This window comes from Spea bombifrons, chromosome 2 (assembly GCF_027358695.1).
Source record: "Spea bombifrons isolate aSpeBom1 chromosome 2, aSpeBom1.2.pri, whole genome shotgun sequence".
In the NCBI taxonomy this organism is placed as follows: Eukaryota; Metazoa; Chordata; class Amphibia; order Anura; family Pelobatidae; genus Spea; species Spea bombifrons.
Genome location: NC_071088.1, coordinates 123,722,760 through 123,736,601, shown reverse-complemented (window position 1 = coordinate 123,736,601; position 13,842 = coordinate 123,722,760). Strand labels below are relative to the sequence as shown.

The 13,842-nt window shown below is 37.8% G+C and overlaps 1 protein-coding gene across 2 annotated transcripts in view; it reads left to right on the top strand.

The window, feature by feature from the left end:
- The window catches only part of FRY (FRY microtubule binding protein), a 121,604-nt gene that overhangs the window by 47,814 nt on the left and 59,948 nt on the right, over positions 1-13,842 (top strand). For both annotated transcript variants that reach the window (XM_053456368.1, XM_053456369.1), the window contains exons 4-11: positions 7,897-8,036; positions 9,786-9,876; positions 10,955-11,034; positions 11,373-11,453; positions 11,893-12,061; positions 12,919-13,011; positions 13,107-13,205; positions 13,572-13,673. In XM_053456368.1, the coding sequence (XP_053312343.1) occupies positions 7,897-8,036; positions 9,786-9,876; positions 10,955-11,034; positions 11,373-11,453; positions 11,893-12,061; positions 12,919-13,011; positions 13,107-13,205; positions 13,572-13,673 (855 nt within the window). The remainder of the gene's footprint in view (positions 1-7,896; positions 8,037-9,785; positions 9,877-10,954; positions 11,035-11,372; positions 11,454-11,892; positions 12,062-12,918; positions 13,012-13,106; positions 13,206-13,571; positions 13,674-13,842) is intronic.

Sequence of the window (13,842 nt, the reverse complement as noted above, 5' to 3'; positions counted from 1 at the left end):
TCTTCAAGTCTTCAAGCCAATGGATGACCTCTTGTTCTTTGCATAGTCGTATTGTTAGTGTTAGTGAACAGGTCATCAACACACTTGGTAACTCTCCGGGTTTGCCCTGGAAAACTCTGAGAGAAGAGCTGCTTCTCCAGTTATCCAGGTCAACAGCGAATGCTGCGTGTCGCGGGAGTGGGTTCTGACACGCCACACTACCCGCCCGTTTGTGACCTCAGTGGGCATTCCTGGCCGCGTCACGCAAGGGTAGGCTCCAGATAGCCGAAGCCCACGAGTTCCCAGGTATGGTCATCAAAGGGCGGCTGGTATTGTCCCATATGTGTGAAATTAGCGTTACAATCCCCCATGTTTCCTTCATGCTTTGTGAAAAAGAAATCTTGCGTCCATTTTATGATGCAGGATGTGATGACCATACATTATTTGACAATGTTAATCCCTTTAATGCCAAGCTGTTGTACTTAACATGCTCATTAAAGCTCTTTTGGACATGTACCAGCTGGACAAGCTCGTAATTTCTTATCATAAATGTTTCTCTAATCTACTAAATAAAACCTAGGTTTACATGGGATTTACTCTAAAGTGTTCAGGAAGGCTGCTATTTCTGAACACAGAGATGTGCGGATTTAATGCTTTCTAAATGTAGTGGGGGAAAAATGAAAATACTGAAGTAAAAATATATATCACCATGATCAAGTCTCAGGTTCCTCTATGATGATGTTGGATACGTTATAGTGTTTTATGCTTTTCATGACCTTTATACTTTACCGCGATATACAGTTTTCTTCTGGGGTGACCAGGTAGATGGTTTCCGGTGGTTAATGGGCTGCGACTGCCATGAATACCCCACTGCTTATATAATCTGTAATTTACTGCATTTCCATTGCCTACATATGGTATAGATTCTCAGTGTTGATCCTACATAGTGGATGACTGGCAAGGAGGCAGCAATGAAACCGTCTCCTGAACTGACTTAAAGATTTGAAGGCCATTATTTGATGAATTTGATGTGGCCTTGACGTGGCGGTTGAGCTTAATTATGCTTTGGCCAGTTCAAATAACCAAAACCTCTCATTTATATTATGTGTATATATTTGTTGCCAACTTTATTAGGGTGAGAAGCCAGACAGTTTTTGTTTTTTGAATGATATTTATTATATTATAACAAAAAGAAGGAGCTCAGTGAGTCAGCAAAGTTGACAGACACACACTCATTGACACACACACACACACACTCAGACACACACACATTAATTTTATATGTTGCCAATCCAGACTCCCTACCTTTTGGGAGATCTGGTATGGGTCCTCTTTATCTTCCAGCGTTTTACTTTTTGTGCTGATGCCGGGGCCCGGAGTGACGTCATCACCCAGCTCCCGGCATCAGAGAGGGCGCGCAAGAGAGCTGTGCAGGGTTAAAAAAGTGCATGTTATACACCGATAAATGATAAATACAGTATATATATATATATATATATATATATATATATATATATATATATATACATATTTCTGCAAACTTGAATGGCTTTAAACATCCCTAGCCTGGTGCAGACACATTACAATTTCAACTAACTTGCCAGATTTACTTAGGTCTCTGAAGCATGATTACTAGAAATAGATTCCTCCCACACATTTCCCATTGCTACTAAATCATTCACCCCTTCAATTTTCTTAGACAACTACAAAAAAATTTGCTGAACATGCCCAAGAGTGCATTTACTGGAGGGAAAGGTATTCCTAATTTTGTGGGAATAATGCAGACTAATTATAAGATGTTAGTTCATATTTACTCAGCAATAGAAACTATAATTCTTTTTTTTAAATCATTAATGTGTACCATTTATGTTTAGTAATATATTTGCTTTCTACAATAGTCTTTTTTGGTTGAGCATTATTTAAAAGGCAAGTTGGCTAATTGTTGGCAACTTTCATGAATGCTTAAATGGAAAGTCGATCTTAATCTCTTTTAAATAAAGAGGATTGAGGGGACGTTTATAACTAAAACCTCTGATGTTGATGCTTGTAATGAACAAAATTATGAAATCTTAATGAAATTGCCAAGCGATTCTAACTTTATGGGGGCATAAGCCCCACACCGACCTCTGCTGGAATGGCTACTATAAAGGCCGCAAAATACAACCTTTGTGGCTGCGGCTCAGTAATGTCTATGAGCAGGCCTTGGCGAGACTCTTCTTTCTTAACTACTGCCCCCACACACCAGCCATTAGAATAAGCTATTAAAAAATATAACTCTGACATCCCAATGGGTCTTTGCAGTGTTAAGGGCCATAACCCTCCATCCAGGAGGTTCCTCAGATGAAATAAGATGATGGCTGCTTTTAAAGGGAAACTATCACTGTTTTTAGGATGCGTTCATTTGTTTATTGAAACTACCTACAGCGCATGCTTTTTATTTGTCAGTCAGTGTAATTACTGGTACTTTATAGGTTATTGGTTGAAATGTTCACCCATGAGTCCTGCTATCTGTGGCCTAGTGCTTCCTCTTATTATCTTTAATCTGACTGTACCTTTCCATTGTGTCTATCATCAATAGAATGGAATGGTTACTGGACTGGGTTTCCTCTATATTACGGTCTTTCCATCAGTTTTTTTTTTTTACAATTTTATTGTCATTCCGCTTATTAGTTTTCCTAGAAATTTTCCTAGAAAATGAGACCAAGTGGCGTCCCATCCATGCCGTCAGCATGAAACACAGATTTGGGTCTCAGCACTCACAAACGGGGATTTCTAAGCAAGAATTTCTCATCGAAACACTATGATTCTCTATAACCCCATACGCTGATTAATTCTTTCAGACATCGTCAAACATTTCCCATCAGCTTCTGGATATATGGAATGCTAAAATAAATGATGTACACCTCAAAGGTCATATTTTAAAAGAAGATGGGAAAAGAAAACTGATATATCACAGCAATCCACATCAATTGCTTCTTACCTTTTGCCCTTGGTTGCCTCTCACTACGTTTCTTATTCTCCCGGAGCGGATATTTTTAGCCTTTTGATTCATTCCAATAAGTCCCACCCATGGATCTCTCAACTCCTATCTGAAAGTAATTGCTTGCAAAGGTACATTTTGGGTGGGTACAAGAATTAATTAAATGCCTTAAAATAACTCAGAATGGAACATATAATGGGCAAGGAGCTCTGATGTTCTGTTTTTTTCCACATTTAACTTTTAGTCTCCAATGACTTCAACATTGCCTCCTTTCCTTTTAGCTTAGATAGGTCCTCTCCCACAGATAAAGCCGCACTGACAGAAGAGGTTTAACCAACTGTAAAGCTGAAAAACATAGGAACGGAAAAACCCCATCACTTGTGACTCCCGGGCCTATTATAAGCTTTCCTATGTATTGAATATACACCCAGAATTCTAGGATGTTTTGTAATAACCTTAGTTTTAAATACATAATGTATAAAACTATAAATAAATCATGACATAAATGTTTTGTTTAGAAGCTTGGGTTTTCATTTTTTCAAGCCTTTCTTACTGGTGATAATTTAAATAGCCTAAAGAGCCCCTTGTGCAGGTTTATGTTCATTTGAGGATGGGGCAGGTTAACGTAGTAGGACCCTCATGCTCAGCTGCAGGGTCCATGTCACATAGTCCCTAACCTATCCGCCCCTTCTACCTGGAGGAAGATGGCGGTGTTAGCTCTTCATAATGAATAGTGAGCAAGATCACAAGTCTCCTGCAAACTCTACTTTCCGTGAATAGACCTCATACAGGCGGAAGTATGTTACAGCGAAAGAAAGTAGTGATGTAGTAGACATGAGCAGGAGACACACACTAGCAGATCTGATCTAGGTGGGCTTTCTTCTTAGTGTTTATTACTCACCAGAGTAGATGGTCAGAGTTGTGGCTTTTTCAGTAAAGTGCAAGGTTCTCACATGTAGTCCACCAAAAAAGCATTTTGGGTCTCCCGGATTCTGGACCTCCTTATCTTTGCAATTCATTTTAGAATAAATGCCCTTAAGGTCTCAGATAATGAATATATTAGTGCTTAAAACAGGGAAGAGATAGGGCACATCAGAAAATAGAAGTGGGTAATTGCAATTTTTGGAGTTCTTTGAAAGCCAGACTTACTTCCATTCAAATGCTAATGTTCAGTAATAAGTTATTCATATTTAACCAAGAAGAGCGTTGATACCAGGCAGAGGAAAAGCTAGTTATCCTCATCCTCCCCAAGGAGATGCATTCCTATTTTTACTTTCACATGAAACCTGAACAGCTTGTGACTTAAACAAACAACCAGGGTTTCTAGAAATAAAAATTGGGCTGTAGAGAACACGACACAAATAACACAATAACTTGGTTATTTAAAAAACCTACATGAACTTTGTGATAATTGTGATCTGTAACCATTCTTTGTATCAGTATTTATTTATAAAGCCTGTTACCAGAATAAAGTTTCCATACGCCTTTGTCAGGAGCAGTGCTTTCATTCTTGGTACAGTCATATGTTAGTCATTGAAACCCTAAATCCACCCTGATCTAGTATTTATAATATTATTTCAATTCCAGCAAAGTGTACTTGGGAATGACCTTTTCATACTGACTGAGGAAATAGGGTCAAATACATAAGCATGGGTAACAGTGCAGTGCCAAGCATAGTTGCACATATTCACCACTAGATGGCAGGCTGACTGGGGGCAAACAGGGCATTTGCTGAAGGCAATGTGAGCACAGACAGCTATGTTTTTCTTCATATATCTTTTTTTTACCGGGGTATTAATTTTTTTCCTTGCATTGACACTCACTGCACAGTGAATTGGGCGAATTATATATTTTAATAATTTAAAGTAGAGGGTTATGAATGATTATGGACAAAAAGCCCAACCGGCAGCCATATTGGTAGTTTTTAAATCTATCTTAAGTAGCCCACAACATAAACATAATAAGGTAATATTTAAATAAGAACAACTTTTTTAACCAATACACTTACTAGCAAATTGGCTAGCAGAATTTATGTGTTATATATTACACCCTGACCCTATAATGCGGCACAATGACTGGTTCGATTGAACAATTACAACAAATACCTTTTTTATAATCCACCGTGTGAAATAAAAAGTTACTTATTAAAATGAATTAGCTATAAGGCCAGCAGTGTATTAAGGGGGGGGGAATGCTTAACCCTTTCAGTCCATGTGGGGGTTTCTACTACACTGTGTACTGTAACTGGTTGATGAAATAGTTTTTTTGCACTTGTATATTTGCCTAATTCTGCCGTCTCCACGCAGTAAGGAGTTGCTTTATGATGGAAGAATCTCGTCATTCAGCGCAACAAGAATATATTTATATAAGAATGCCCAGGACAGAGCTAGAATTCATCAAGGAGTTAGCTTCCAACAAATGGTAGAGTTGAGTAACCAACTGGCTGGCGAGACTTTCCTCCCTTCCTGTTCTAGGAGAGTCAGGTTTTCTTTTAAATCCCACCCTTCCTTCCTGCAATGACTTGAAAGAGGATAAAATACATATATATACACGCGTGTGCATGCTGACCTTTATCCTTTCCAAAAGCATCTCTTTTATACGTGGAAGGTAAAAAACACGCGCTTTGGATGTTGCATTATGAATCACGTTCTGTGTTCATGAATGAAATCATTATGCATAAGTACGCCTCGTGTTACTGGCAGCGAGTTCCACCTTAGCAGAGAGACAGGCTGTGCAGTATGGAGCGTTTACTGTACGTTCTCTCATCCATCACGGTGAAGAAAGAGCTGTGTTTAGCCATACAAAAGCAGATCTCATACAATCTAGGAATTATTCATAAGCTCAGTTGTGTTTTAAATATTAACCCTGCCAAAGCTGCAAGTTTTTACAAAGGTTATTTTTTAAACATATTTTTTTTTTCTATAATTATTGCTTATAAGTATTTGTCTATATGTCATGTATCAATTTATTTAAATATATATGTGCCTATATATATATATATATATATATATATATATATATATATATATATATATATATATATAGGCACATATATATTTAAATCAATTTATTATATGGGATAGTATGGGATAAGTATGTTTTAATTTTGTATACAAAATATTGTAAGCTTAATAAAAATAAATAAATAAAAATCCACTGTTCGTTATCATATGAAAGGGGTGTATACAATAATATACAGTATATACAACGGTATAAAATACCACTCTGTAGCTGCTATCCACCTCCACATCTCAGAGTCCATTTCTCTCCACATCCCCAGCCATTACCAGATTTCTCCTTACTCCTCACTTTTCTCCAGCCTTAACGGGACACTCGAGCCATCACATGAACTTTAATGCATATGAGAGTTACATGGTGCCTTTCAATTATTGCGAATGCATAGGGGTTTCTGCAGGATCTCTCCATATGTATGTGCACCCTTCCCCTGCCCCCCTTAGTTATTTTGTGCGTACGTGAGGAACCTCAAACTTTCCCTTTTAAAGATGACTTTTAATAACACTGGCTTTTTCTGATCGAGATCTGTCTGTTGAGATACACCAGTGCACGTCTCAGCTGCCTTCATCTGAGGAAGTCAAAATCATTTACTGGCACTTCAACCCATCTCCTTTACCTTAAAGTTAACAATGCCACAAAGTAAGGGCTGTATGTACTAAATTGTGAGTTTACAAGCACATTAAAATATATTGAAACATTCTTAACTCGTTAACTTCATGAAGGGCCGGCCCCGGTGAACTTCTTCTGTCTGAGCTGACCTTGCATAAAACATATTTAACTCGGTGAAACTACATTGAAGAACTCCTTTTCTGTGAGACTAAACTTTTACTTTTCATGTGAACGTTACTTGTTATGTCCTGTCCTACCCAATGTACAGCGCTCCGGAATATGATGTTGCTATAAATCCATAAATAATGATTACGTAGGATCAGGTTGTTTACTGGGATTCACAATGCACTTCCAGGGAGTAGACTGTCTGCTAACAGCCTGATCTCCCCTCTATCAGCAGGAACCTATTATTGTAGGCTCCGAGCTGACAGATACAGTGTCACAATGCCTGCACTGTCCCATTTAAAGGGACTCAGATGTCCCACCTTCTTCTTGGGTGTTCCTTTCCTGTGATGTAAGTAAGAGAGGCCCCATGGGTTCCGCATAGTCTGCCTGACTGTGATCACACGTAATGCCCTGCTTCCCTGATCACGGTGTGATGGGCAGGTAGGGAGATCAGAAGAAGAAAAAAAAAAGAAATTACAATATTAAAATAAATGAAATAAAAACATGAAAACTGAAGAGTCACCTTAACTCCGGCAATCTAAAAAATATATATTTTTAAACGGGTTAAAAAAAAAAGTGAAATCTGAAGACTCCCCCCTCAACAGACATAATTTAAAGAAACAAGTTTAAAACTTCTTTATTCTACATCAGCCTATAAGCACCTTAATCAAATAGCCTAGTGTGTAAAGTAATATGTGCGTTTTACTTATTTTCAATATCTTGATTCTCTTTTTCTATTACTAATTAATTCATCTTGCTTATTAAACTAAGCCTTGGGAAATGAAGCTCCTCCCTTTTAATTAATAATACAAATAATAATTAACATATTCAAAATGATAATAGAAAAGAATAAATGTTATTTAAGTAAACAAAGTACACCAGTTATGTTACCATGACATTACTAAGGGTTCCATAGAACATTTTGAGTTATTTTAACCATACAGTATCAAAATGGCTTATTTTTCTTAGAATATCTGCATATAACTTCTCTGTAAAATTGATTTCATGCTGAGTAAGTGAGGTACGATTTTACTGTATTCTATGAAATCTGATATTGGATTATAAGTAAATACTGCATGACCATTATGTTACGTCTGGCATCATGTTTTGTTTGCAGCGATCCTAATAATTGTTTGTTTTCTCCGCAGGTGATCAGTGCAATGAGCTCGTTGTCAGATTACTGCTTGCCATCTATACTACGTACCTTGTTTGACTGGTACAAGCGACAGAATGGGATTGAAGATGAGTCGCATGAATACAGACCCAGAACAAACACCAAATCCAAAAGGTATTGTTACCAATGAGTTGACTTTGATGTCCAGGTGAGATGAGTGAAGAGGATAATCTGATGGTGAGGACCATTGTTGGCCTCCGGTGAAGATCTTTCTATTAATCCACCTCTGCCTCAGCTCACACGATCCCACTTTGATGAGTCCAAAAGTTTCGGGTATAGCCAGATACAGCCTGTAGTTTAAGCGGTATCAAAAGGTTTTTTCAGTATTGTGGAAAAAACAGTTAAGAATCTAAAGTTTTATAAATGGTTATGAATACATAATTGTTGGCTTACTTGTTCCGTTAACACATGCCTATGGCTGGCGTAATAATTGGGGGGGTCCAGTCTCATTGTACCTCTGAATCTCCTCTATGACTAGGGTCTGACCTTTAATTAAAGTTTCTATAGGCAGCTGCATACCAGAAATGGCAAGGTGTGCAATAACCCATCTAAATCATTGTGTGAAAATGTCCTATTTAACAAAAGAGTTCATTTCAAAAAGTATTATGTCTGGTAAACTGGAAATGTTAACCAATGTTGCTACTTTATATCCAAATCTAAAATTTTTGTGTGTTGCAATAAGGAGACCCTAGTTATCTGAGGATAGCTGTACTTTAGACAGTTGTATGACAGATACGGTGCACATACAAGTATTACATTGGCACCTGGACATTTAATTTTAGCTCATGTTCCTGGCGTGGCTAAAAGGCCAAAGTTCTGGCATTTATTTCAGTCCCTCTGGACCCAGGACTGATGGGAATTGTTTTTTTCTGCTGAAGCTTTCATTACTTTAAGGCTTTTGACTTTTTTCAGAAGTTATTCTTTATTATTATTATTGTTATTATTTTTTATTTATTAAAAAAAAACTCTGTGTCCAAAAACATAATTTCCACAATGTTTTTACGAAAAATCGTCTTCATTTACAAAAATTCATATGATATCTCAGCCTAAAAACCCAAGGCTATTCCGTCTAAACATTTGCAGCATTCTCATTGTTTAAATTATTGCGACTAAGTATGTCGCCTGTCCGTCCATCCGTCCGTAGGCTTTCACGGTTCTACCTGTCAGCAGTAAGTGGTTGAATGGTTCCAGAGACCGCTTCTTCTACATGAAGTCACAGCTGTAGTGTCTCTTTTTGTTTACTGAAGTGGCTAAAGATTTCCACTGTCTTCCACTACATGGCTTTTCAGACGTTGTAATTCTCCTAAATGGTGTTACCACCGATCATTAATCAAATCCGTAAAAGAAGCGGTTTGCGTTTTTGCCAAGATTATCTTGTCTCACCATTTTCACTGGCCAAGTAGGGTAAGATATTTAGGACAAGGAAAGAAAACAAGCCAAATTAGCAACTGTTGCAAAGGATAGAGAAATCTTTTTGAGGTATGCTTAACCATTTCAGTGCCAGAGGGGCCACCATAGCGTTTTTGCTGTTTACTGCTCGGGCACTTAGAAGATCAAACCTCAACACAATCAGGAATCCATTTGAAATAATGTAAGCAAGTGTTTGGATTGCTGTTTGGTTACAGGTGATATTATTAAGCAAATAAATAATGGCGCCATGGTGCCAGCGACATACATACAAAATTTTGGCATTGTGGCATTTTAAATATTTTTACATAGTTTCAGGGAATAGCATAGCATATGAAACAAAACAAAAAAAAAAGAAAGCATGTTTTCTCTTTAAATACGGAAAAATCTTCACGTAAGAAATAGTAATTTCAGATAAATGCCTAATAAACAGCTTTTTATTCTTATTTTTTACAGTGATGAACAGCAAAAGGATTACCTGATGGAACGGAGAGATCTGGCAATTGATTTTATTTTCTCATTAGTACTTATAGAAGTTTTAAAACAGGTAGCGTGATCAGTCCATTGCTTATTAATTGCTCAGGGGATGTTGATTTTGTATAATGTAGAATATTATTTGTCGTGTTCTGACTCGTAACATATTATCTGAGGCTGGAAAGGTCAATTGAGTTAAATCCCGCTGCACTGAGAATCCATAGTGAGTGCGAAGTAGTCCGAGTATCCTCTCTGACTATAGTAGCGAGCGGTCCATGTGTTGTGTGCGACTCATGGAGCCGGATTGTGGTGTGAGAGCCCAGCACCCTGACTGTTCTTGCACCCTGACAGGCAGCAGGAAACCAAAGGCTGGTAAAAATAGGGAATATGGTTTGGATTCACATACTTCCATGACTGGTTCAACCAGTAACGCATCCATGTTGTGACAATAATGCTCTTACAACATATTATGAAATATTGCAACGATTTAATTTCCAAAGTATAGTTGGGTATGAAGCTTTTCATCAGAAAATGTTTTCCTGTTTAATAATCAAACTCAGCTTACATAATAATTATCTCTTGCCATTTCTTTTTTGCATAACATAAGTATGCAGGCTACCTGTTTATATAAAATATAAAGAAAAGCCGTAATTGATAACAGCCCTCGGAGTATCTGTCCGTGCAGCAGCAGAAGGACTAAGGGGTCTCACTATGTATAGCTTGGAGGAAAGAAGAGAGAGGAGAGATATGATAGCAATATTTAACAATTTATTAATTCTCTAAATTAACCATTAGTACACAAAAAGTATGCATTAATGATAATTAAAACATCCAATGGATTTTAAGTAATTTCTAATATCACATTTCCACCTATAGTTACTAACTATGTATAGTTTTGAGGAATGGTTTATTTCAAATGAGGAGAAATGTTTACTGAGCGGGTGGTGGATATGAAAACTCTGAGGAAGTTTAAATATGAATGGGATAGACACAAAACTCGAGTTGAGACAAAAGATTAAGGTCTAAGTCTTTACATCAGGATATATGAGCAGAATAGATAAGCATAGATGGAATGTATTAATGTATAGTCTTAACCACCATCCATGCCTCCTGTATCTTCTCCTAATTGTGACACTTATTTATGATTTCAGATTCCTTTACACCCTGTCATCGACAGCTTGGTCCATGAAGTTATTACCCTGGCTTTCAAGCACTTTAAATACAAGGAAGGGTAATGCCTATTTTTTTGTATCTTTGATTTTTTGCTCTGGTGTAAAGTAAAAGAGAGACTGTTTTTATGGCAACCAATAGGATATTTATGCTTGTTGGTCCATTTTTACCACTTAGAGCAGGGGTGTCCAACTTGCAGCCCTCCAGCTGCTGCAGGACTACATCTCCCATACTCCTCTGCCAGGCCCTTAGCTGAAAGAGCATTGTGGGAGATGTAGTCCTGCAGCAGCTGGAGGGGCGCAGGTGGGACACCCCTGGCTTAGAGCCAGCTTTGCTCATTTTGCGTAACCCAAATGATACCTTGTAAAAGATGTAAGTTTCTTGTTTTTGTTATTTTAGGTACCTTGGTCCAAACACTGGAAATATGCATATAGTGGCAGATCTGTATGCTGAAGTTGTAGGTGTCTTAGCACAGTCAAAGTAAGTCCATGTATTATGTCTACAGTTAAAGAGTCAACCCGTTCTATATTTATATGTAAATACAACAAATACAGATCTTTGCTTTAATTCCAAAGCTCTGTAAAGAGCTACTTAATGTAGATTTCTATGGCTTCTCCAAAGAGCTGCATACCTGCTGGTTTAATTGGGAACCAGGAAGAAGCATTATTAATAACGTTTAATATTCAGACATGACTTTGTCTACCAGAGGATCGTGGGGGTTATAGCAAAGTAACAACACTAGGGCTGCTGCATCATAGTAGGCAATGGGTACATAAGTATGCCTGCATCAAAATATACATAAGAAACACTTTTATATTGTGTTTTCTTTCTAACCTTTATGGTCACAGTTGGCCAGACCAGACTTACAATGAAAATATCATCTGATATAATTGTTTAAGCGTCTGTTTTATTCTACCAGGTTTCCTTCTGTCAAGAAGAAATTCATGGCTGAGCTGAAAGAGCTGAGGCATAAAGAGCAGAACCCATATGTCGTTCAAAGTATAATCAGTCTTATAATGGGTATGAAATTCTTCCGCATTAAGATGTATCCTGTGGAGGACTTTGAGGCATCCTTACAGTTCATGCAGGTAACATTGCCCATCCTTCAGCAACAACTACTAATGAAAGCAAACACAGCACAGACTATCACATTATTAGCAAATGAACAAACATATTTTCCGTATTGCCATTCTCTGGCAGTTTATGCACGAAAACCCCCATGATCCAGCTTGTGGAGTTGCTTAGTTACTTTAAACACGCACCAGGGTTTAGAAGTAGTCCAGAGAGTGTCTGATTGAACAAGAAGTGGAGTCACACAATCTTTCTTGACATCAGAGGACCTTTATTTCTAGGGTTATAAATATGTAACCCATTTTGTTATGACATTCTGTCCTTTGCATGGACCAGAAGAGTAGATGTTGCTGAATCCTTATTTACTCACCTTTCACACTCTTGGCATCTCTTAAGAAATGCAGCCACTAAAGCCCTTAAAAAACCACAGAGGTCCTATATCACAGGAATTAAATGTACAATGTGTTCATTTTTATGCTGCTTGGTTATTAGTGTGATGGTAGAAATGATTTTAATTGTGCTACAATCCATACTGAGTTTGGTGTAAATAATAGCCATTTAAATACAAACATTCAATCTTTGTACAGCACTATTGGGAGCACATCCAGATTTCATATTAGACAGTATAGGCTGGTGGCCAAGAGCCGTCTCGTTACCAGCCGCCATCTCAAAAAACATAAGTTGCTCTTGTTCACCTTACTACACAGACCCAAATATTTATCTGCACTTTGGGGCATGCATTATATTGGATGTACCCTTTATAAAGGGCAGGAGTGGGGACCATATGCATGGTCACCTGGATCCAGCAGGTGGAATACTGCCCGTCCATCAAGGAATTAGGTTGTATATATAAACCAGTTTTTGTTGTCCATAGGAATGTGCCCACTACTTCCTTGAAGTAAAAGACAAAGATATCAAGCATGCCTTAGCTGGACTATTTGTGGAAATCCTAGTCCCCGTTGCTGCAGTAAGTACTCTTTATGTATTTTGTAGAGTTGTCCAATTACTCTGGTAAAGAAAGCGATGGATATATTACTGTTGTATTTGTTTATTATCTTCCAGGCTGTCAAGAATGAAGTGAATGTTCCATGTCTTAGAAATTTTGTGGAAAGTCTTTATGATACAACGCTTGAGCTTTCATCGAGGAAGAAGCACTCGTTGGTGGGTAATGTAGATGTGTTCGCCGAGTCCCAGGGCAGATATAAAATGCCCATTTTATATCTGTCCCAGCTTGCCAAGCCTCTGCACAAGCTCCCTTTTCTATTATTTGAGCGAAATGTTTGGGGGATCAGATAATTGCCCATTGTAATGGATTGAATACAATTCTTATTTCTTCTGATTTATAAAGCGCCATCGTATTCCTCAGGGCTGTACAATGACTAACTAGGACATAGCAAAAAGTGTATAACATAACAGTTCGGACTTACAGAAACAAAAGAAAAGAAGTGACCCGCTCAAACGAGCTTTATCAAAGTACTGTCCACATAAATAACATTTGCCCGTCTATTTTTTTCCTTCCTTCTTTAGGCCCTGTACCCGCTAGTGACATGTCTGCTCTGTGTCAGTCAAAAACAGATATTCCTAAACCGATGGCATATTTTCCTCAACAACTGCTTATCAAACCTTAAGGTGAATATGAAATTCCTCAAATGTTTTTCTCATGTCCCCTGAGGTCTTTAGCCCAAATTTTTAAAGATGGGCTAAATAGTTTTACATATTCACGTATTGTTAATATTTAGAGAATAGCTTTTTGAATGGCGGTCTTGTTTTTGGGATCCTGTAATTGTACGTGTCAGGT